The sequence below is a fragment of the Lacerta agilis genome, chromosome 9 (assembly GCF_009819535.1).
Source record: "Lacerta agilis isolate rLacAgi1 chromosome 9, rLacAgi1.pri, whole genome shotgun sequence".
In the NCBI taxonomy this organism is placed as follows: domain Eukaryota; kingdom Metazoa; phylum Chordata; class Lepidosauria; order Squamata; family Lacertidae; genus Lacerta; species Lacerta agilis.
The window spans coordinates 22,317,634-22,342,615 of NC_046320.1; the positions used below are offsets into that span (position 1 = coordinate 22,317,634).

The following is a 24,982-nucleotide window of genomic DNA, read 5'->3' on the forward strand; positions in this document are numbered from 1 at the left end:
TTCAATCAATTCTATAACTCATTATGTTGTGTTGGCTTTATTGATAGAACCAGTTCAACCCCGGCTCCTTTCAAGTTTCCCTTCATTCACAAAAACATCCTAAAGCCATATTATCATGCTCCCATCTTTTCCAAAGCACTGCCTTTTAGCTTTACTAAAGGCGACTTATTTCCATTTTGAGACACACGCATTCCAGAGGTATCGTGAAGTGGCACTTGTTTTGGCTTTTAAAAAGTTATTCCCAATTTTGTTAACACATGCCACAGCTCATGAGTCTTCAGGATAAGAAAGTTCCTGACAGTATCCTTGGTGACAGTTGCTATAGCATTTGTCAGAATTTCAGTTCTGCTCATTCTTCAAACGCCTATGTTTGGACATCTCTGTGGGAGGCTTGTAGTTCTACTAACATCAGGCTTTATAGACTTTATTGCTCTGCTCCCGCTAGGGAATAATCTGTTATTACTATCTTCTCCACCTGGAGCATATCTCAGATATTTCTGGCAAAACCACCGTTCATTCTTGCTCTGTATCTTCTCTATATCTGTTGCTGCACATTTCCCCTCTTTTCCTATTCCCAAACAAACATTTTTGTCCTAATCCTCAGACTTTTATATAATTCTCTTCCTTTATCCATTTTCTTGTTTCTTTTTTTGGGGTATGATTAAACCTGACATGCAACCATAAGAAACTCTCTGGAAACATTTAACACATTATGCACAGCAAACCCAAGTGTGCCACTGAATTCACAGTCAATGGGAAGCTGCTGCCAAATCAGATCACAAGAGCGCCATGTTTGAAAACTTATTTTCTTACATTTTCACTTTACACTTCAGGGACATACTTAGAATTTCTTAGGTGCATATCTTAAAAAAACAAAACCACAGCACAAGGTTTGATTTACCATGTCATCCAAATCTGGGCTCTTGGTTTAGCTCTCCCATATAAACCACGAGCTGTAAACTATAGGACAAACCTTGGTAATGGCTGGTAGTTTGTTAGGAGAGCATTAAAGCATGTGCCCAGGTTCAAACCATGGCTTAGCTCAGCAAAACAACCAGGGAGTAAAATAGCCTCCTCTCCAGTTGCAACAAAATCTGCCCCCTGCCCTAACTGCATTGCTGTATTTAGTCCCTAAACACCCTCCAAAAAACCCACAAAAGGTAGATGGGCCTACCTTTGACCACAACCACACCTCACACAAACTCTCAAGAGGTTCTCTCCAAAGGGGGAGAGAATTATTTCATAGGCAATGAGAATGAAAGGGGAAGAGCCCTTTAGATTTCTCTGCCACACACTGGAATGCCTCCCTCTTGCTGGTGAGAGAGGGACATTCCAAGTGGTGGAAGTGCAGATAATAATAATTTTATTTTTTATACCCCGCCCATCTGGCTGGGTTTCCCCAGCCACTCCGGGTGGCTACCAACAGAACATTAAAAACAGAATAAAACTTCAAACATTAAAAACTTCCCTAAACAGGGCTGCCTTCAGATGTCTTCTAAAAGTCAGAGAGTTGTTGATTTCCTTGACATCTGATGGGATGGTGTTCCACAGGGCAAGCGCCACTACCAAGAAGGCCCTCTGCCTGGTTCCCTGTAACTTTGCTTCTCGCAGTGAGGGAACCGCCAGAAGGCCCTCGGAGCGGGACCTCAGTGTTCAGGCTGAATCATGGGGGTAGAGACGCTCCTTCAGGTATAGGACTCGGCAGCCACTCCCAGTCACCAGTCCGGCTGCCGCCTCTTGCACTTCCACCACCTGAGGAGGGTACTTCACCCCATCTTATCAGGGGTCAGCTCTGCTCCAGAGCAATATGAAACCTGTTTCACCCACTTCAGGAAAATCTTATCTCCGGCAAGGTTCAATATTTTGATTCATAATTCCCCTTTGGAAGAGTTAGAGGCTGACTTTTTAAAAAAAAAAAGGTAGAAAGAAAATTCACACACCGTGACCCCTTGCAGGCACAGACCCTGGTGGAATTGCTCCAACTGCCCTGTGGATTATCGGTCCTTGGGGGGTCAGCACGCAAAGCAAATAATCAAAGGATATTTCAAACTTGTGGCTTGGTTCTGCTCATTTGCAGAGGTTGTAGCTTATTAGTCAAAACTATTTTATTTAGACAGAAGATTTAAAAAACAAAACCCAGCCTGTCTTTGTCTAAGAGAACACCCTCTAGACTGAGTAACCAGGTATATTTTTCAGTATACGCTGTCTTCCTGCTTTTTCATAAGTAGATAACTTATGGGCGTACCCGGGGGGGGGCAGGGGGCAGCTGCCCCCCCCCCGAAGCAAAAAATAAAAATAAATGGTTATCGGCAGCCTAAAAGGAAAAAAAAGGTCAAGACTGGTCTTTCTCCCCCTCCCAAAATCTCAATAACAATTGAGCTCTTCCGCTCTTGCCCGAGGCACAGTTGGCCACTGTGTGTGTGTGTGTGTGTGTGTGTGTGTGTGTTGCGCCGGCTGTTTCCCCCTCCCTCATGTCAACAAAGAGCTGGCGTGCCTATCAGAGACCGGATCCTAGCCTGCACCCTGCTTGGTCAAATGGGGATGCAGGCTGAGACTTGTGCAGTGTCAGGGGGTGAATTCATCGTTACCGGGATTCATCGTTGCAAGGGAGCTTGTCAAACTGAGTTCCCTTGCATGGTGAGTAGTTCCTTTGCGAGGACTGAGGATCCTGGGAAACTGAGTTTTTCAGCCATTTGGGGCTTTCTGTTTGGGGGGGGGAGTTTTTCTGTTTTTTGAAGCTGTTTTTGTTTTTGAACCTGAACGACCATGGCTTGGGCCCTCCCCGCCCTAGTTTTGATCCTGGGTACGCCCCTGAGAAGAGCCCTGTTGGATCAGGCCGAAAAAGGCTGATTCTTGTGGTGCCCAACCAGATGCCTATGGGAAGCCTGCTGACAGGATCTGAGGGCATTAGCGTTGCATAGCAGGCTAGCGTTACCAAGAAAGAAGGTTCACTTCCAAGATGAAATGGATATTGACAGTGGCCTGAGGACTTGGTGGTTCATTCATGTATATGTACATGTTGGGCAGTGGGAATTAGGCAGGAGGGTACAGGAATTTATTTATTTAATTTTTATTTATTAAAGCTGTACACCACCCTATACCCGCAGATCTCCCTTTTGTGCCTCCCTTTTGTTCACAACTGCTACAAAAGTACCATATCATAAAAATCAACCCTCCCAAAAATGAGGTGAAAAAGATATGTGTTTATTCAAGGAATGTACGTACCTGCATTCCCCCCCCCCCAAAAAAAGCTTGAATTTGTTGCCATTATACTAGAGAAAGACATTTCCGACTCTCGGTGTGAAAATGATAGCATTGGTATGAGCCTCGCCAACAAATTCAGCAACAGATTACATTTTTCATGTGCCTCTACTGATGATACAATGGTTGCCAAAACAAAGCAAAGGGAGTATTTTAGCAATTCTGCCACTCTGTACCACATGTGTTTAGCTTAATAAGGGCAAAAAATAGAACCTCTTTCAGAGCCGGCTGGTTCCCGTTTGTTTTGCATCCCTGCTGCCTGACAAGCTCTCACTGCTCAACAGGAAATTCTAAACCTTCCAGAGAACCTGTGGTCAACAGTATAAACAAAGTGTAGTAGATTTACTTTAAGTCTAATTATATAAGATGTCTACCTTAGAAATACCCAATAATTTTTTTGTAAATACTTTAAGCAGGCACTCAGTGGTTGTGAAATTAATAGGCCTACATAAAAAAACAAAACCCAAAGAGGCAGGCATGGTACAAGAAGGCGCCAGGAAGACTACTTCAGGGAACTCTGTTGTAGGGCTTCTTAAATCCTAGGCTGCAAGGTCCTTCTTATTCAAATGTGCAGCCTTCACAGAGCCATACCTCATGTTCTGTAGTGTTCTACCGGTATGCTACTTTCCTCTAATTAAAAATAAATAAATTAAAAGCATCTGTTCAGGCTGTCATAAAAAACCATAAAGCTGAGAGGTAGTATGCAATGGATAGTTTGTAATGTAACATGTTAGGTTGTAGAAGTTATTTATCATCATCATCAGGGCTTTTTTAAAGCTAGAAGCAAGCCCATATAGACCAATGTATCCTGCGCCAGGAGCCTTGGGATATATAGTCTCCAGGGCACCTGATGTCCATCCAGCTGCATTGGGTGCACTGGAGAAACTCCTGTGAGCAAAGTCTCATCTCCTACCTCCAGCCACCCTAGTATGCTTAGTAAAGAAGGCAAGGCCCTCTTCCAGTGCACAAATTTCCCACCTAGCAAGAAGACAGACTAATTAATAAAATAAATAAAGCACCCCGGGGGTAATTTCCACTCCTTCCTCTGCCCCCCAGGAGTTGTCTACTACCCATCTTCCCCAATTCCTGAAAAGGAATTGTACTAGCTACCCGGAAAACGAGATCTGAGCTGGCTGGGATTGACTGGAAATGGCCAGCTGTCACTTAAGCTGAACATGTGTACTGAACCTTTCGAAATGGACTGTGGCCATGCAGCCATTGACCACCAGACTACCTGCAAGAGGAGACCAGAAGTCTATTTGCAAGTAAGAAGATCAGGGTAGACAAACTTTAGCTAAACAACTCCTTTCAATATCAGTATTCTGTTTCGTCCATTTTTGCTTCTCCTGGCTCCTTTTTAATTGCTAATAAAAGATATATAGTGGGGGTTTTTTTTGGGGGGGGGGGAGAGAACTCTTGGGTGGGTGCCATTGCTATTATAAGAGAACAAGAGAGGTGTTCATGGTGAGTTCCAGGACCTCTTTTTCTAGAAAAAAAACAGCACGGTTTATTACTATGGGATGTGGAGCTCATTGAAATGGGATGGTAGCCCATCTAGGAGAAAGAGAATTCTGATCCTAAACTTATGCTGCTTTGTGTGATATCTTCAGGAGAAGAAAAGGCTAAGGAGTAAATGTAACACAAATCCAAAATGGCGCCCCTAAGGTGGTTGGATTGGCGCCTTGTACGCCTCATTCCAGCAACTCTTGCAGCCAAGTGTATTGCTCTTCTTTCCTTTGGACCACATCAGTGAGGCTGAGAGGAATGGAGAGGAGGGTCTTGTCTGGGTAGCCCAGGACCTCCATACACACTTCCCAGGCTTGTGCCCCAGGGAGGTCACTTTGGTGCTGCTAACACAGCAGTTTGACGCCACTCCCAAAGGCGAACTCCATTGTCTCTTGAAGCAGATGGATAGAGATGGATGCCAACAGCCATGCAAAGTGAGGCCACCGGTGCAGTTGAGATAGTGAGCTCCTCAATTGATTACCAGGCTTTGGCAAACTCATAAAAATGGGTTTCCACATGGAGGCTTAATAGTTGTCCAGATATTGCTATTAAATAACCAGCAAGAGTTATGTTTTGTGTGTTTTTTCTTCAATTTATCATATTTTTACTAGAAATGGTAAATCCAGATTAAAGGGGGAATTGTGGAGTGGCCTTTTTTGCCAGTGAAGTCACACAGACACTGCAATAAAAAAGGATTTCATGACTGAAAGTGCCCCCAGTGACCACCTGGCATCAAACAAACAAAAAACCAGAGATGTTGCATGGTGTTTAACCTTTCCCCGAAAACCAGTTTTCCTTTCAATACTGCTGCTCTCACTTTCTTTTGATACAGATCAGAAAAGCACTTTTGAGTGGGAAAACGGCTGGCAAAGGAATTGTCAAGTCTCCCCCTTCCCTACTCGTCCTTCTTCCATTCCTGTTTTTCATTTTAAAAAGAGAGGGAAAGGGAAATTAACATGGAACTCCACAGAAAGTATACTTTGGCTCAAATCCAGAACTGGCCTTTGCTAGGGCTCTTTTAAGTGTCAAGATCTGAAATATTTTATTCCGAGATTGGGCAAGCAGTCGCTGTAGAAACTGCTCTGTTTGTCTAGCAAGATGCAAGGTGGTAACTGAGACACAAAGGAGAAACAAAAGATAAAGCCCAGCAACTAACAAAACACAATAACAGAGTTGCCCATTTTCTTTCTTTCGGTTAGCTCAAGTCAGTTCTAACACCTATTTGGAGTTCTGCCTTTTTCCCTTTTTTATTTTTAGGGTGGATGATGTCCCAGTGCAGTAGCTCCCCCTCTCACCCCAAACTGCTTGGCAGGTCATAGGAATAACACTGCCAAATTGCTAGTCAGCATTGTTTATGATCTGAAGAACTACAAAGGTATCTGATTGTCTTTAAAACTTTGGCTGTTGTTCTTGATTAATGCAGATTTTCTTGGTAAACATACCCAACAAGGTGAAATGCACATCTTGACAACCGTGTCCTAAACTGAGGGGGTGCTGTAAAATGAAACCACGCTATCCTTCCAAACAGGGGATATACTGCTGAAGTGAAACCACTGCTCCAAAATGTTTAACTCTGTTAAAACAAAAGATTCCTTCCATCTCTCCATCCCTTACCTTCTTGAGCTTTGGAGTTTCACCAAACAGCTTGGTGAGCACTCCAAGTTCAGACTACGATTTGCTCCCAACAGCTTCATTACCTGTCATGAAGATAAGCATGGTTGATACCTGAAACTTTGCCCTCGACTTCTGCTTTGATTATGCCAAATTGCTACCTTTATGTAATCACCCATTTTATCCTGATTCAACATTGATACAAAAAATTAGAAAATTTACACACATCCTTCTGGGAAAAAATGGAACTATTTAGAAACTAGTATTATCCCTTAATTGTAGAGATGAAAAGGTATCGTATGAAATGAGCAGTTACTATATAGTAGATATGAGATGATGCTATGGAGGGCTGGCATCATGACACAGCATTGCCAGACAATTGTGTCATAAGAATTTTAAGGTCTCAAATATAGAATAATTATTCATAAATGCACACGTATCTAAATATATGAACCCTGTGCCTGAAATAGTATGGGAGACCAATGCTGAAGTAGTTTTGACTCTTCCAATGACCTCAGATATTCCTCTGCAGTAAAGGAGGCAAATGGGGAAAGTCTTCCCATTGTCTTTTTGCTTGCAAATCCTGTCTTAAGCGCATATTTGTGTGTGAATGGGGTAAGCCTGTGACATGGATTCAGGAACTAAAGTATTAACCACCAAAAAAGAATGGCCAGGCTGCCCAGGTAATGCAATCAGTGCCCATTATCAGGTATCCTGGCAAGCAGGATTTCTGCTGTAGACAGGACCGGTGCTAGGGTTTCTTGCGCCCTAGGCAGACCACCTTCTGGCACCCCCACCCCCCACCAAAGCCTGCTTTAGCGGGAGGTGGGGGTGGTGGAGAGGCAAGCAGCAGTTTCTCCGCTGTAGCGGAGAAGCTGCTACTAGCCCATCCTGCCCCCCGCCCAAGCCTGGCCAGCGCCCCCTCCATTTTGGCACCCTAGGCAATTGCCTAGTTCGCCTTAATGGACGCGCCGGCCCTGGCTGTAGACCGCCTCCTTCTGTGATGTATGTATGATGTTTTTTGGGGGTGGTCTTGGGCTACAGGGTGGGCAATTTCAAAAGTCTATATAAGGGCTTGTGCACCATTGTTCAGGGTTCTCCTCCCTCCTGTGTGTGGTGTGTGTTGCAACAGTCCCTTTAATAAAGATCAGGCTTACTAGCTGCTTTGCTTCTCAATATACTCTGGTTGGCCTCTGTTTTCTCCTGCCGATAGGGAACCCACTTAAGGACTTTATATGGGCTCCGGAATACCCCATAAGGGAAAGGGAGCAGTTTTTCTTATAGCAGTTGCCAAGACTCTAACACTCTGCCAGAGCCCATTACTCACAGCAGCTCTGCACCCCTAATTTTATGTGTCTTGAATCAGCACTGGGGAGACAAGAGGAGAATTCTGGGACAACACTGGGATGGGGAGATTATTTTGTGGATGATGACCATTAATGGGGAGATAGGCAGGTGCAAAGCCACATTTTGCTCTGTTGTGGACAAGCTAGGTGTTACATAAAGCCACTCAGCCCCAAGCTATTTTTGGGAACATAAATGACCTAAGCTGTTTTCCAACCCCTCAAGAAGTGATTCTGTTTCTTTGTTACAGCTTTCCCACCCAATGCGGGCATCTTTGTCAGTCTGCCAGTTGACCAAATAATTTCACTGTCTGGAATGAAACCATTAAAGGCAACAATAATGAAAACATATTTCCTGACTTATTTGCTTTGAGTGTTGACAGCCATGCAGAATTCAACTGAAATGGCAATGTGGGTCGCCGTACTTCTTCAACAACAACGTTGTGTAACATGCGTCGCTGTGCCACAAGCTAAATTCAAGCTGCAAGGGTAATAATGCTGGGGAATTAGACCATCCACATATATGGTAACACATACTTCCCTTGGTTTTGGATTCTGGGATTTTAAAAGAAGTTGCTTTCCACCTTAACTCCTTTTCAACAATATCCTGTCAGGCAGCTGTCCAATGACCTTTTTGAAAAGACTTCACAGAGTAACTGAAAATGAATTTTATAATAAACTGCTTTCAGAAGGAAATGCATTCTTGGAAATATTTATAGTTCTTTAGATGTTGATACCTGGGAATCCTAGTGCCTGGTCACAGATGTCAATCAACCTTAATCTGCCTTTAGGTGCTTCTTCCCAACCTACTATGGAGGCCCGAAGTTGCGTTCCACTCTGCTGGTGTCACAGTTCCCCTACATTAGACTCAAGCCTCCCCAAAGAAGTGCACACACTTGTATGTAAAGATACAAAGGCCTCCTCTGATGAAGCAGAATTGTACATGTCTTTTGACTGTGCTAAGTCACTTCAGAATGTAGACAGTGTATTGTGGCCAACCACACTGGCAGTCAAACTAAATGTGATGTTGGAGTGATTGAAAATTGTCCGTTTTAATTTTTATTCCTCTGCCCCCCCCCCAAGTCAGCTTTTTCAGGTGGGTTGAGGGCTGATTTGGACCAGGAGGACTATGGAATGCAGGGATGGCTTAACTCTTTTTCTCCTACTGTCTTCCCCACTAAAAATGTCCCCTTCAAAGCTGCTATTTGTTCCAATTACAAACATTTACTGGTACACGTTTCTCCCCCCTCTCTGCTGCAATGGAACCAGGACATAATGGAATAATCAGATCACCCTAAACCGCAAATGCAGTTAAACCTCAGGAACATTGCATGTGCAATGCTAGAAGCCTTTAGGCATGCAAAATGAGGCCTAACATAGACACCCCTTGGTTCGTTAAGTCTCACCTTAGCGATGCCAGAGAAATTGCAATGGAACTGGAAATTTTCTGGAATTGAGATCAATCCAGCGAATATGATTGGTATTCACTGTTGTTACCTCCAATCTACAAACAATACATACAGTGGTACCTCGACTTATGAATTTAATCCGTTCCGAATGCACATTCGTAGGTCGAAAAATTCGTAGGTCGAAAAAAGCAATTTTCTCATAGGAATGCATTGGAAACGAAAAATTCAGAAAAATTCGTAAGTCGAGTAAACCGCATCTAAAACTGCCAACGGGTGTTCTTTGGATGTCGAAAAATTATTAGGCGTGCGGGCACTTTTTTCATTTGTAAGTCAAAAAATTCGCATGTCGAGTAATTCGTAAGTCGAGGTACCACTGTAATTGGTTATGCTCCCCTCCCACAGCCATTTACATTGTGTTTCATTTCATTTCAATTGTATACCTCCTTTCTAGATTACAGTTTACAGCACACACCTTATAATAATCTGGTCTAATATAGAAAGTCATAATAAAACATAACCTTAAAATGGAATGACTTATATCAAATAAAGTACTATTCCATAAGCTATTAGAATATAATAGTACATTATAAAATTCACTCTCAAAACAATACAAAGCCTTTGTATTGAAATGAATGTGGTGGAATAACAATAGTTATGTAAGTTACCGGTAATTAATTATGTGACTCACATAATTTCACCATAGTGGACAGCAAGACGAATAATGTTGTTTTTGGTGGAAGGCAAAGTGCAAGGGAATGGAAACAGCCGTACACATGATGAATACACAGCAGGACAAAAAGGAAAGCCTTCCAACATCTTTATTCACCAAACATGTGTGAAGGATCTCAGCTTTGACAATAAAAACCACCTGTTTGAGGGAAGGCAGGAAACTGAATTCAGGTTCCAGGGCTTTCTCCTCTCTCCCCCAACAAATGAGTTGCTGTACATGTGGATCAGAGCTTCTGATTATGATGCTACAAACCAAACAGTATTTTCTTGGTTGAAAACTAGCATGAGCAACATGAAGCTTTCTGGGAGCCTCTATTATCCATTAAAAATTTCAGATGAGTATTCATTCTTCTAAAGCCTACTCCATTTATATTTTTAGGATATCTTATTTCTTTATGACTAAAATGAAACCTTGTTGTCATTTAGTCATGTCCGACTCTTTATGACCCCATGGACCAGGCACACCAGGCACTCCTGTCTTTCACTGCCTCCCACAGTTTGGTCAGACTCATGTTTCTAGCTTCGAGAACACTGTCCAACCATCTCGTCCTCTGTCGCCCCCTTCTCCTTGTGTCCTCAGTCTTTCCCAACATCAGGGCCTTTTCCAGGGAGTCTTCTCTTCAGGGGCGGAGGAAGCCGCTTCGCCACCCAGGGCGGCAAACCTTGGGGCAGAGTCACTCTGTAGTGCGCATGCGCAACGGCGCTACATTCGACGCATGCGTAGTGATGCTGCGCATGCGCGCTACCGATTGGAGGCGAGCCAGGGAGGGGCGTCAGCAACCTAAGAGAAGCCCACCCCTCCCCTCCGCCCACAGCCCAAGCGGGAAGGAATGAAGCAAAGTGCCAAGCCTCAGCCCCTCGCCTCCGCCCGAGCCGAAAATATCAAAGTGTGCACAGAGCAGGTTTTGCGAGCCCCGCCACCGAGCGTGGCTTTTTCCCAGCATCCGCGGGGCTCGGCTTGGGTGTTGTGCCTGGGGGCCCACCCAGAGTGTCACCCCCTCCAGCCTGGAATCTGGGGTGCCCCGCCCCCTTCGCCCCGCTTCCTACACCATTGCTTCTCTTCTCATAAGGTGGCCAAAGTATCAGAGCCTCAGCTTCAGGATCTGTCCTTCCAGTGAGCACTCAGGGCTGATTTCCTTCAGAATGGATAGGTTTGATCTTCTTGCAGTTCATGGGACTCTCAAGAGTCTCCTCCAGCACCTTACCCTCACAAAATAAAACAAAAGCTGGATTTGAAAATAACTCAAAACTCTGCCCCCCCCAAGAGTTTAAAGGAAAATACCAAATATCAAAAGACTTTCATTAAAAGGACAAGAACTGGCAACTCTGAAGACTGCAGGATTTTGTAGGATCCTGTCAACTTGTCGTTCCTTCTACAGACTCTCCCTTTGAAGGTTGAAAAAAACTTTGAATGGAGTTCATCAAAGAAACATTCATCCTCCAAATTGCCAAAGAAACTGCAGTTTGTTAGAGGAAGAATTTAATAAAGTCAGGCACATTCGGGTGATAGGTCATTCTTGACTTCCTGTCGAAGACTTGGGTACCTGTCACACTGTTAACGTCTAGGTATGGGATCAAAAGCACCCCATGTTTCCTTAAATCTGCTGAACTCAGCAGTCAAACACACATAATTTTCTTTTTTTTTTTTTTTTATAAGAATTTATTGACATTTTTACTTATAACAACATACAACCTTAACCACACCTACATTTATACACATACAAAACAAATACAATTACACATCTATTACAAAAATTGCCATGATTTTTCTTCTTAATTCGACATCTCAAAAAAAAATTTCTTTTTCCAATCTTGACAGTTGACTTCCCCTGCCTTTTCACCTTCGAGTTTATATCCATAATCTACTTTTTAACCTCTTCATTTAAAAAATTAAACTTAATTATATATATAAAGTAAAACATTCATCTTAATCTTCATCTTAATCTTAATCGTCTTAATCTATAAACTTAAACCACTTAAATTGACTTTGTTTATACTACATCCTCATCAATCCTCACAAATCGTCCTCATCAAATCTATCTCTTCTATCCTTTGAACTGCTGCTAATAACATAAAAACTTGAAATATCTCTTTTCATGTTCAAACAAATAATAAAACAAACTATTGTTGACAGTGTTCACCCTCCAATTTCAAAATACCATAACAGATTGCTTTAGATTTTACTTAATACTTCACCCCACACCCCCTCTGTCCATTCTTCTTCTCCTGATGGCATCAGCACTGAACTTCCATGCAACTTCCCTCTCCCAACGTCCACAGATCCAGGCACAATCCAAAGCTCTCCTTGCCACGAGCTCCGAGGTATCCAACTCTCCCTCTCTCAGCTTCTCCGGTTCTTTGTAGCATTCCTTTTCTTCTTGTAAATACCTTAATTCTCTGTCCCTGGCCCCCGAGCTCACACCTCGGGGACTGGATATAACAAATCTTGACATCGCCTTGGGACTGCCACCCCCAACAAGCGAATTTCTTCTCCGAAGTAGCTCATTCATTTCTTCCCATCTTTCCATCCATCCTCTCAGCTCTTTGACAAGATTTTCTTCCAAAGTGTCAAAAGTTTTGTTAGCCTCCTCTGTGGGCAGTTGGTTCCATTTCAGACCCCCACACAAGACTTTAACTTTTCTGTAAATTAGTTCCACCTTCAAGGCAGTGAGCCTTTGTTCATCTGTTAGTCCAGAGTTCAATACCAGTTCAAGGACGAAACCCAGCATACTGGCAGAGGAGGAGGAAGTGGGTATCATATTTCTTCTCCTGTCTCTTTGTTCGTCGCCATTTTCCTAAGCTGGAGCGCAAACACCGCAACTTTAAATAGAGATATTTTCCGCTAGTTAGCTTCCCAAGAAAAAAGTTTGCCAGTCTCATGTATCGATTTTAGCTACTTTATAACCAGTTCTGTGGCAGCAATCCCTCAAATTGGTTAATTTCTTATGCTCGAAGGGAGGGAGGCAGGCTGCCTTTCTCCTTCCCCCCGGATCGTTCCAAAAACACGATTTCTGCCAAGATTATTTACTCACGACCACCGGGTTCCTTTAGCTCCATTCTTCACAGGTAGAACTTAGACGCTCACCGCGGGCTTTGCCGCCGCATTTGCATCCCGGTTGGGGCATATCCCCGTAAGCCCGGCTCCGTTGTCCCTTCACCCCCACTCCCCCTTTACAGGGGGGCAGGGGAAGGGTTCGGAGCCTCCGCGGGCGCAGCCGGGGAGCCCAGGGTGCGGGACGCTCTTCCCGCACCCCAACCGGAGCCGCGCGCTGCGGTAGCGCGGCTCCTAACCCCCGGGATGGACAAGGCGCTTCAGACCCGAAGCAGCCTTCGACCACCCGGCGATGGCGTCGCCGCCGGAAGTCCAAACACACATAATTTTCTCACAATTGCTCGAAATGGATTTGTAGCAGTTCATAGAAGGATGCAATCAGACCCAGCGTGCTTCATACTGTTGGTTGTCTAGAGAGCATGCTCTTAATACTGCAGCAAATTATATTATAGCTGAGGCTTTAAAGAAACCCTACATTAAATTTCAAAAGGCATCTTGGTAGTAGAAGGCATTGCAGCATTTTTTCCAATGTGCATATATTTACATAAAGTCCCAACACTGCAGTGATCTATGCTATTAAAATACTATGAAAAGAAGTGGGAAGTGGGATTTTGAGAAAGCAAACAGAAATGATGGGCCTTCTTTGGAACTCTGCATTAATGCAATTAACCACCTGCCTATACCTAATTGCTGCACTCGGGGCTCAGAGACCAAGAAAATGCACTTTGGACGTATCATCAACCTGTTAAATGTGCAGGTGTTTTCAAGATCCGGAAACATAGTGACGACTAATTGCTGTACATGTTACATCAACACACAGCTCTCTTTGTTTTCGGCACAGGAGGAAAATGTGCAAAAAGAAACAAGTTCTTTATGGTGCACACAGTGACAAAATGGTGACTGAAACAGCTATTTTATAGACACGTATTAGATTTGCACATGTATATTTCTTCTTAGCATCGCAGCATCCTGTCCTTCATTACTAGATTATTGTAACTTTCATTGCACGATGAGCAGAAAGTTAATGGGGGAAGGTGTTGGCATGACAGCTCCCTCATTTGTTTAGGGCTATGGCTGTTAGCTTGCAGCTAGGATGGTGTGGAGCCACATTGCTGTGTGAAGCCGTGAGAGGAGCTGCAATTCTGGACCTTGCAAGTCGATCCCCTTTCCCTTTCACTCGCGGTGTCAATGCTTGTTCTGCAGTTGCAGCAGTAGGCTGGCTGAAAGGATTTTGATGACTGTAGAACAGGGGTGGGAATTTTTTTTGGCTTGGTGAGTGAGATCTCTATCTCCCCACTTCACCCTACAGGTCAACTTTGACAGGAGATGAGGCCACCCACTTATCAGATGTCAAAAAGACACAAGGTGACTAGTAGGTAATAGATTTGCATGCACAAACCATGTGCTATATGGGTCTAATCTGAATTGTTACTCTTGCAGAACCCCTGCCTCGTGAGGATCCATATTAATCAGGGCTGAGATGAAATTTCTGATGAAAGTTTTCTGATAGATGTTGAGCTCCTCTTGAACTACTGGAGAATTCCAATTGTCCTCTGAATTATATTAGGCAAAACAGCCTTCCAAATTTCTTGATTTGTGTGTTAGGGATGCAATTGGGTGGATCCATTTTTCATATTTTTGTATTATTTTAATATTATTGAGCAAAGTAATGGGCTTGATTCTTATTACCTCCAGTCCTTCTTTTCCAGACCAATTTGAATAAATAACAGACTTTTGTCAACATTAAGTCAGGCAACATTTCTCAGAAAAAAAATTCTGATTTTTTTTTGAAAACTTTCTGAATTGAGCTACTCCTAAAGTATTGGAGAATTCTCCCCAGAGAATATTCAGTAAAGTACTCCCCTGTTCATAAATAGCATGGACAGTTACAGGTAGGTAGCCGTGTTGGTCTGCCATAGTCAAAAATAATAATAATAATAAAAATCCTTCCAGTAGCACCTTAGAGACCAACTAAGTTTGTTCTTAGTTGGTCTCTAAGGTGCTACTGGAAGGAATTTTTTTATTTTTTATTTTGTTTTGAGCATGGACAGTGTTGGGAGTCCAGTTTTGCTCAGCCCTCATATCTATTCCTTGCCATGTGCAACAGCTGCATTTCATCTTTATCTTATTTCATCATCACAACAACCTCATATTGCAGACTAGAAGATTAAAGGCTGCCAAGGATGTTTCATGCCTGAGCAGAGATTTGAACTTGGGCCTCCCACATCCAAAGGCTGCAGAAAAGATGCAAATAAGATAAACGAGAGAATGAGAGAATATTTCCAAGCATCACATTGAAAACAGCACTTTGCACTTCCAAGTACCTTCCGTGTGTCCAGTGTGTGAGTGGGGTACTTGAGGGTGGAAAAGAATAAAAACTCTAATGTAAAATGGCTAATTATGTAAGAACAGCACTGATGTTAAGCAGCTAGAAGAAACAGGCAGGATAAAACAGGCTCTATAATTTCCTCAAAGCTCAGTTTGTGTATTCCATTTCTGGTACATCAGCAAATGGAAATCATTGGAAAATGAGGACGATATGAAAATTAAGCATATGACATTTTCCTGGATTACTGAATGCTTATTTCCCCCAGCAAACAAACATCAGGCTTTTTTTTTTGCTTTGCTTTGTCTCTTCTTTCTACTTAGAGTGAGGGGGAAAGTACATAATTATAATTTGCTGTTTTTAATTACAGCTCGATGTACTAGCAAAATTCAAGGAATTCTCTATGATGTTCTGTTACATAAAGAATCCAGCATATCTTTGTTCTTGCGATTAACCCAGAACGCACTTGTCTATTTCAGAACAAATTGCAAATCGTCAGTGGCTATTAGAATCATTCTGTGTTCCTGTAGCTGTATTTAAATACGGAGTCTTTCCTGGTAATAAGCCACTTTTCTAGAAGGGATGGTCAGGGATCATAACAACATATATTTAAATAAACTAAATAAGTAAGAACTATTTTTTTGGCCAAAGCCTCAGCTCACTTAGATGATGAGGCCCACTGCATTTGAGGAAGATGCCTCTGGGCTTTAGGGAGTAAATGGACAAAGAAATATACATATTGTGGGAAGCTGAGATTAGTCACACATGGCACACAACACAGAAGTGACCAAAGGACTTACATGTAAAAATATACAGAACATACTCAAGAATATCACACCATTCAGGAGTCAATATGGACCAATGGTACCAAGTAGTATGGGAAACAGCCCTACTAGAAAAATTAACCAGCAACCTAAAACTAGCACGGGGACAAACAGAAGAAGACACCTTCACCCCCGTATGGTCCCCCTTCATCGCACACACAGCCCAACAAGACAATGACAAAAATCTACCAACAGCATACAAATCAATATGGCTAACCTGACCCAAAACATCCACCCACCCCACTCACACAGGAAACCAAGGAAACCAAAGATCACCACAGCCAACCACAAATGAACAATCAAACCCTATACTGATCGCGACCTCTCACCGCCAAAGAAACACAAGCAAACAACAGAGAACCAACACAAGCGACGCTGATACCAACTCCTACATATATTAAGGAAAATAGAAACATCATCTCCCCACCCCACCCTCCCACCCACTTCCTTCCCCCCCCTCTCCCTAATGTCTCAACGACTAAAATCGATCTGTAAAATGTTTTATGGAAAAATACGAGAGACATTATATACACTTTGTAAACCAAGAAAATCTTTAATAATAATAAAAAAGAATATCACACCATACACCCCTTTGCTGTGCAACACCATTTCAATCTGCAGATGGAATCATGTACTTGAAGGCTTCACCACATTTAAACAAAAATTGCTTCAACACAAAAAGACCCAGCCACCATGGCCAATGGTTGAGGGTGATGGAAGTCGGAATCCAAAAACACCTGAAGGATGCCAAGTTACCGATCCTTGGCTTACCAAGTAAGAATGCATTTATGGTTTTGTTTCTATGGATTGTATTCAGCTAACTTTTACTAGGTGTAGACTCATTGAAATTAATGGCCATGGCTCATTTAGGTCTATTGGTTTCAATGGTTGGCTCTGAGCAAACTTTAGTTGAATACAACCCTATTGTCGCATCTATAGCTATCACATATTATGCTGAGATCCTCATATCATTCCAGGCTGAGAATATTTTGGCTGGATCTGTATGTCAGCTATTTGCCTTAAAGGACAGTGTAGAAAAAAATAGAATTATGTCTTCCCAACAAATCTCCCTATCCATGGAAAGAATTATCGGTGTCCCACACTGAGGCATCACACACCTGTATTTATTTTATTTTTTAATGAATCCACTTCCTATATTGAATAAAAAAAAATCTGCATTTTTCAACAGAACTCTGTCTGAAGTGCACAAAACACAAATGTGCCCATAACAGACTAAGCTCCACCATATGTTCTTTTCCTTTCTGAGGTTCTATATTAAGAAAACTCCATGTGTTATTTCTGTTACTTGCAAATTCATTCATTCACTCATGGCAGATGCTAAAGGAACATCTATTAACACTTTTGTTGGGTGCTGAAAACCTTGCTTGGTTTTCTATTAATGCATCATGATTTAAAAGTCCGCACAGAGATATATAACATTTCATACATACTTTGGAGTAGGGCTTTTTTTCAGCCGGTACTCGCCAGAACTCAGTTCCAGCACCTCCCAGGTGGGCGCCATTGCCAATCTAAGAGAACATGTGTCCATGGTGTGTTTTGGCACCTCTTTTTCTAGAAAAACAGCACTGATAATCTTCCCTTAACATATATCAATAATGCAAGGGTTTTCTGAAATAGAAGTTTAGGACACATCCAAAAGATTGTCAGCCCTTTCCTCTCCACTCAAAGGTATGCAGTACAGGCACCTCTTTTCTTGTTATTGAAATGTGTGGCACTTTCTGCAACAACTACATGGTGAGTACCGGCACCTAATTTTTCTAGGGAAAAAGCACCGGTTGCATATGTTAATCTCTGTCTTGGTGGCATAGATGAAGTGTTCAGACAATGCTTGGACACTTATGGCACAGTTAGTTTATGGGAGCTGGCCCCTGGGGACAAATAACTTAATGCAACAATCTGAAATTGATTACACAAGTGCTCTTAAATATCCTGTAATTGAAAACAAATTTTTAGCCTTTTGGTACAGTTAGTCACACTATCACTATGGAAACTGTTTAAGAGTTGCTTCTAATGGCAACCGTCTTCTGAAATGCTTTGTGCTGCTGGAATAATAAGCAGATGTGAGCTTCATTTTGGAATATTAATGGTTAAACACAGTACATCATATCCTTTAGAACATGCTGAGGTTTAGATAATTGTGGTACATACTCTATTTAAAGTAGAAGCTAACACTGTGCTAAGCAAGGAAATACTAAATTCAAAGAGCTTTATTATATCCCATAGTTGAAGAAATCTAACAGTTCATCTTTATAGTGTGCTGGAAAATATTTGCTGTTGCAGTTTTGCACTTTGCTTTTCAACATTTCTTCCCGTTTCCATGTCAGTTTGAAATTGTATTTTTTTTATTTTTTCCTTCGGCCCAGCGCTGAAAAAAGCCCTTTACAAAAAAAGGGGGGGGGAGGAAAGCAACCGCCGGCAGAGCAAACAAGCGGCTGCTTTCCTTTCGTAGCACCCGTGCGTCGTGCATCATGACACACGCCGCCACCCCCGGGGGGTGCCTTCGGATTTGGTGCCCCGGGTGCCACGGAGGCTTCCTCCATCACTGGGAGTGGGTGCCACTGTGGTCTAAACCACCGAGCCTCTTTGGCTTGCTGATCAACCTTTTACCTTTTACCTATATTTTGGAATGAGCACTTTTAAAAAGGAGCACATCTTCTGATATGTTCCTGCTACAAGTCTTGACAAAGAAGAAGACACGGGTCTCAAGATTTGGGGTCTCTGGCTCCCCATCTACCCTACAGAATTAACACCTCCTTCATATTATGCCCCACCCTAGGTTGTGGAAGTATTACTAATACAAGGTTTGTGAAAAGAGAAGAAATAACGATTTTAAAGCGAAGCAAAACACGGCTTCTATCGCTCAACTTTCTCTCCTCGTCTGCAACATAAATCTAAAACACATGAAAATATATTCACTCGAGGGCTTTACAGAAATGTTCATAGCTCAAGGAAATACTTCAAGCTTTTCATCCTCGGTTGTCCAGGCTAACCAACTGCAAGATCTGAAGCTATGAAGTGGGTTTTTTGTTTTTTGTTTTTTTGCATTTCCGTGATAAGACGTTGGATTAAGTCTGAGGGTGGCCAACAGACCATTTTCCATTTTAAAAGAAAAATTAATTAGACAGTTGCTTATGTCTTTGATCATAGCAATCTCCTGTAAAGGGGGGGGCTATGCGGAAAGCAAGGGAAATTCTTTTTCAGCATTGATGTTTTTAGAAATATCTGTTCACATATTTTAGGTCAACTTGTGTGGTAGAGACTGAAATCCTATACCTGGGTGTATGCCCCATTGAACTTCATGCGACTTGCTTCTGAGTAGACTTATGCAGGATTACACTGTTATTTCCACACTATAAGCCCAGGGAGCTCTTTGTTGCCGGGGGCTGGGGAATATCCCATATTTCCATAGATTTTATAGGAGCACTTTCCATTTCTTGAGAAGCCTGAATGCCAAAATACAAAGCAAGTTTCTGAATCCACAATGGAAGTGTACAATTGTCTTGTCTACAGTGTGTTACTAAACAGCCCCCTTTGTCTCAACATTACCATGGTGAGTTGGGTTGCATTTATATTTAAATTATACGAATTATTTCTAAATTTATATTTATAGATATAAAGTAGCAACTGCAAATTTTATTGAAATCTGCCCTCTCTTGTTCTCTTTGGGCAATGTGTGCCCTCTGTTTTGGTAATATGGAAAAGTAGCCAAGTACAACCAGACTGGAAGGATTTTTTTTGGCACAATCTGCTATTTATATTTTCAAAAAGGGGAAATTCAGTTCATACTTCATCTAAGAGTTTTACTACTCACAATGAACATTCAAGAATTTGGGGTCCAAATATCCAGAGCTTAGATGAAATTTATGCTTTGCTTTACATTTGAACATTCATCCTTTTTCTGTGATTTCCCCCCAGCAACTATCTTAAAAACATTTTCTCAGTTTCATCTGTGTTTTCCCCAGTTTTATTTATTCATTTAACCATTATTATAAATGATTATCAATGTATATCTCCAGAATATGGGCCTCCACCAACCCCGGGTAACTAGGGCAGTGCATCCATCCTTTGGCTCTTTCTCCCATTCCTGCCAAAACAATTGAACTGTTATATGCATTCCATTTCCTGATATCCTCCCAAAGTGCAGGCCATGGGATAAGCCACAGAATGCTGGCAAGTGTTGGTCAACTAGGCAAACAGCTTGAAAAATCTAAATAAATATCTCAGTGAAATGGTTGCTTAGCTGCTGAGGCCCAGCACTGCTTAAAACTGCTTAAAAACCAAGTAAACCCCTTTGTTTAGGTATAGCCATCCTGGGTTGTGTTCAGTGTATGTCCTATGTTGTAGCGTGGGGTTAGTGATTTCAGTAAGTGATGTCAGCTTACTGACATAGCAGGCAGGAGACAGCTTCTTCGTGTAACACTCTTTATTCAGGCAAACAAGTCTGGGGAACTGAGGAGAGGGAAGCTACATTTATAGGGACAGAAGACTGGCTAGAAAAGATACATTTTGGAGGGAACAATCAAAAAGCTGCCTTTTGGTGGGAACCAATAAGACTGAGGATCCAAATGCAGCAACTTGAATGCACCAATAGTAGCTGTTCCTTCTGGAACAGGAAGGCAGTTACTTTCCCCTAACGTGAATACAGACAATAGTAATACAGATATGACAACCCTTGAATCAATACACAACATCCTACACAAAGTAAACCCACTGAAATGAGTAGGCATGACTAACTTGTGGCCGTCACTTTCAATGGAACTATTCTGAGTAAAAGTTAAATGCAACCCCATCCCCATCAAGGAGGGATTTCATGCAACTAGTGCCTTCCTGAGATAAGCCTTGTAAGTATGCCTTATAAGATGGTCAAGTAGCACACATCCCTATCCAAACTGTAGGGCAGATGAATTGCACTAGATCCCTCACAACTGAATGACTGGGACAAATTATATTGCAGATGCACACTTCATCTGCCCCATCTGCACCTGTGATTCCCAGTCCAGAAAATGGAAACCTGCTTTTATATGGGGATCTCTCTTGTTGCACATGGGTGAAAATGTTACATAATGATAAGTAGGGTAGAATAAAACCATAGCCATTTGTTTTAACCATCCAGAGTATGAGTAGTTCTGATTAATGCTAGAATCAGCCAATCATTTGTTACGCTTAACAGAGAACTGAAACAACTTTGGCTTGGGACTGTCTCTAACACAAATGTGCTGCTACTTGCCTCTGAGAACTCTTTGATCCTGTTTTATGTTGGCCCCGTTACCTCTCCTTGACATATTAGGTTAGCTTATGAGTAGGTGGTAATGGAACAGACAAGAATATCATCTGGTTTCTATCTTCAAGGATAATATCTTCAGATCTATTCATAAGTCTCCTTCCAAATCCAAACAAGCCGTCCTCCTTCAAAGAAGTTAAACAGGCATGTATGACTCTCACTATCCTAGAAATCCTTCAACTTTGCTGGAATTTTAATTGACACCCTGGTGAGGTTCCAGGCTACTGAGCATCTAGGAGAAAGGTTATGCAATTTTAATTGAACTTGACCATCTATAAGGAATGGTAAGCATTTTTTAACACACTGGAATGTACTTATTTGGGGTTGCATCCAGTTGTCTCAGCTTTGGCAGCTCTTAATGGAACAGCTAGACGTAAAAACAGGAAAGCAAAACAGCCACTTGCACAGATACAACCAAGAGTGAGTAGTATGAAATAGGTCTCCAACACATTAATCATGTCTTGAGGAAAGGGGAAAATCACAGAAACAGTGAGAGGTGTGGACGATTGAATTCAGTCAACACCTGAGTGCTCTTTTTATCCTAGTATCATGGGAGCCACAGAGGTGTTCAGATGTCATGGGTTGGCAGGATGCAGGAGAATGGGGGGGGGCACCAGTTGGGGAATGCTCAGCTGAACCCCCAGGTGAGGAAGGCTCAGAGTGGGATGACGATGAGTGGTGAGAGGGAGAAGAGGGACACCCCAGGAGGAGGAAATATCAGAAGCTGGAGGGGCAACAGGGTTTAGTGATCTGGAAGACTCTGTGGCAGAGTGCAGTTCAGACTCTGAGGCTGAAGCAGAGGCTGGAGGGGAGGATGTCAAGAGGCTGCTGAAAAATCCAGGGAGTCTCCCCCCTCCTGCTGCTACTAGCTCCCCTCCTCCCTGGTCCCTGAGAATGAGCAGAGAAATAAAAAGAGCAGAACAGAGATTAGTTGTGCGCAGGTGCAGTTTGAGACTGCGTGGGGGAAACCCTGGAGAGGAGGAGCTTCAGAGAGGGGTGGGAAGGCAAGGACCTTCAGTCCTCGCAACTATGTCACCGGGGCAAGACCTACTGGGAGAGGTTCCTGAGATCACTAGGCCTGAGCTGTATTTTGGGTCCCTCGAATAAAGAGTTACGGTAATTTCACTGGCATTGGTGACTTATTACTTTAGTGCTGACCTGTGTCTGACTGCAGAACCTGACATCAGGACTGGCCCTACCATTAGGCAGGGTGAGATAGCCACCACAGGCAGCAGGTGCGGAGGGGAGGAGAATGGTAGTCAGGTGGGCGCCTGCAGCCCTCAAATCCAGCGGAGGGCGCTCTTCCACTGCCAGTGTTAAAATAAGATTCAGCTGTCTGTCATTCTGCACAGGGAATGAGGGGGCAGGACACATCTTGTCCTTTGTGTTGGGCACCAAAATGTATTGGGCCAGCCTGTCAGTACTTCTCCTTACCACATCACTGTGGGAACACAAGAAACCCCAAAGCAGACAGGATGGGGTCCATTCTACAGCTCTTACCAGTGTCAATCCAGGTGTGTATGTTGTGGTTTTTTAGGGTCAAGGCTGGCACAGAGAGAAGTCCTGCTGCCGCCGCCGCCAGACTAACAGGGTAACTTAAATACCCAGTCTGGGATGTCTTGTATAAACATTCAGTTCCCAAACACAATCCACCAACCACTGATGTAAATAGGCGTTATGCCAGAGGAGTACTTTGTCTCTAATGGTGCTTTTAAAATCCAATTACCCTACTTTCCTTTCTCCCTCATCCAATAAACAACTCTCTAGGTCACTAGTAATGCTGCATTCAGGTGGCGTAGGACTCTGAAGAGAACTCTGTTTGGGGGAGTTTAAACAAGCAGTCATTGAAACCGTAATGCACTCATGAACAAAACCAGCTCTATAGGAGCAGTTCTCTAGTTTGACACATCATTAAGCAAAGGCTTAATAAAAAAAATACTCAAAACAACGGTAATGTAGCTGTGATCTGGGACAGTGCAAAACATGTGCTGTAACTAATTTAGGGTGCTTGGAGATGTGGGCTTAATATTGCAAGTGGGCCATGCTTACATTGTAAATGAGTCTTTCAGATATCACAGAGAGGTGGTTGGCAATAGTGTTTTTTAAATCAATTTTCTGTAAAAAGGGAACATCCAGATTAAATGGAGGGCCCAATAAGGCCTTGCATTCTGATGTCAACAGTGTTGTGTGAAGGTTGGCTTTCTTAGCAGTAATGGCGGCAGGGGTGGGCACTGCAGCAGCAGCAGAATAAAGCCAATCTTTAGAACAGGGATGAGGAAACCTCAGCCCTGGGTGGGACTGAATGCAGTCACTTGAGTCTATCAAGCTAATGCTTCCTCCTTGCCTGCATGGAAGCTAGAGAGGGGCATCTCAGTGTGTGCATAGCTGCGCCTGCTATGCCAAGCTAATTCTTGCCACTTGGGGAAGGAGGTTATAACTTACAATGTCAAAACATGACCAGTGCAGGAGAAGCCGACATCCGGGTGGCCAGGTGGTATTACTTCTCCAAAGTCATTGAATTTGCTGACACGGTGTTCTTTGTTCTGCGGAAGAAAAATAGTCAAATTACTTTCCTTCACGTTTATCATCACGCCACTATGTTTAACATCTGGTGGTGCGTCATGAACTGGATACCTTGCGGACAAAGTTTCTTTGGACCCACCTTGAACAGTTTTATCCACGTCCTCATGTACTCCTACTATGGACTGTCCGTCATTCCATCCATGCGCAAGTATCTGCGGTGGAAGAAATACCTCACTCAGGCACAACTGATCCAGTTTTTGCTCACCGTTACACACACGCTCAGTGCAGTTGTGAAGCCATGTGGATTTCCATTCGGTTGCCTCATCTTCCAGTCTTTTCATACATAGCCACACTTGTCATTCTATTTGTTAACTTCTATGTTCAGACATATCGGAAAAGACCTTCAAGAACCAATACAAAAGAGGCCTCTCTGGTCACAGAAGTCAAGAACGGGTTCCATAAAGACTACATAATGGCAGCTAATGGTGCTCTGAACAAAAAATCACAATGAGAAATATATTTTATTATACTGTAGTGTACAAAATCCTCTTTTTTTTTTTTGCTAAAGCCCCCCAAAACATGAATTGACCAGGCAGTTGTGCACAGCTTTAGTATGAGATTTGACTCTGTTTCGTTAAAGTTTAGCAATTTTTACTCCCTTGTTTAACTCACAATTGATAACTTGGTTTTAACAATGTAGTTTCAAATGTTTTGATAAATACCTTTATTAAAAGGGGGGGGGGAAACATTGTTGTGTGAACATTGCAAAAAAACTTTTGACGGGAGCAGCACTGATCCTACAAATAAACCCGCATCTGAAAGCACCCTCACAGAACTGAAGAGTAGCTAAGTGTCAGCTGTGATGAAGGAAGCCAGCTTCTCAAATGCAGATTTCTCCTGTTGGACGGGGCTGTTTGTCTTTATTTTTCATTAGCCCAGTTAGCAATTACCGTCAAGCAAACTTCAAAAACTGTAAGCTCTCGGGGAAGCTGCTGTCCCTTTTGAAATGAAGCAAACTGTACCTTTCCCCGGCGTAACCTGATACATGGCTTTCAGAGCCAATTAATCCTAATGCACAGTTGCTTATGCAGTGATG

General features: G+C 42.7%; 1 protein-coding gene across 1 annotated transcript; it reads left to right on the forward strand.

Moving 5' to 3' along the window:
- Nucleotides 1-4,457: 4,457 nt before the first annotated feature.
- Nucleotides 4,458-24,603, forward strand: LOC117053200 (elongation of very long chain fatty acids protein 2-like). Its single transcript, XM_033160777.1, is given in 4 exon segments — nt 4,458-4,526; nt 23,768-23,785; nt 23,787-24,221; nt 24,224-24,603. Coding segments are annotated over 4 exon segments (696 nt in total). The 3' UTR covers nt 24,398-24,603.
- Nucleotides 24,604-24,982: the final 379 nt, after the last annotated feature.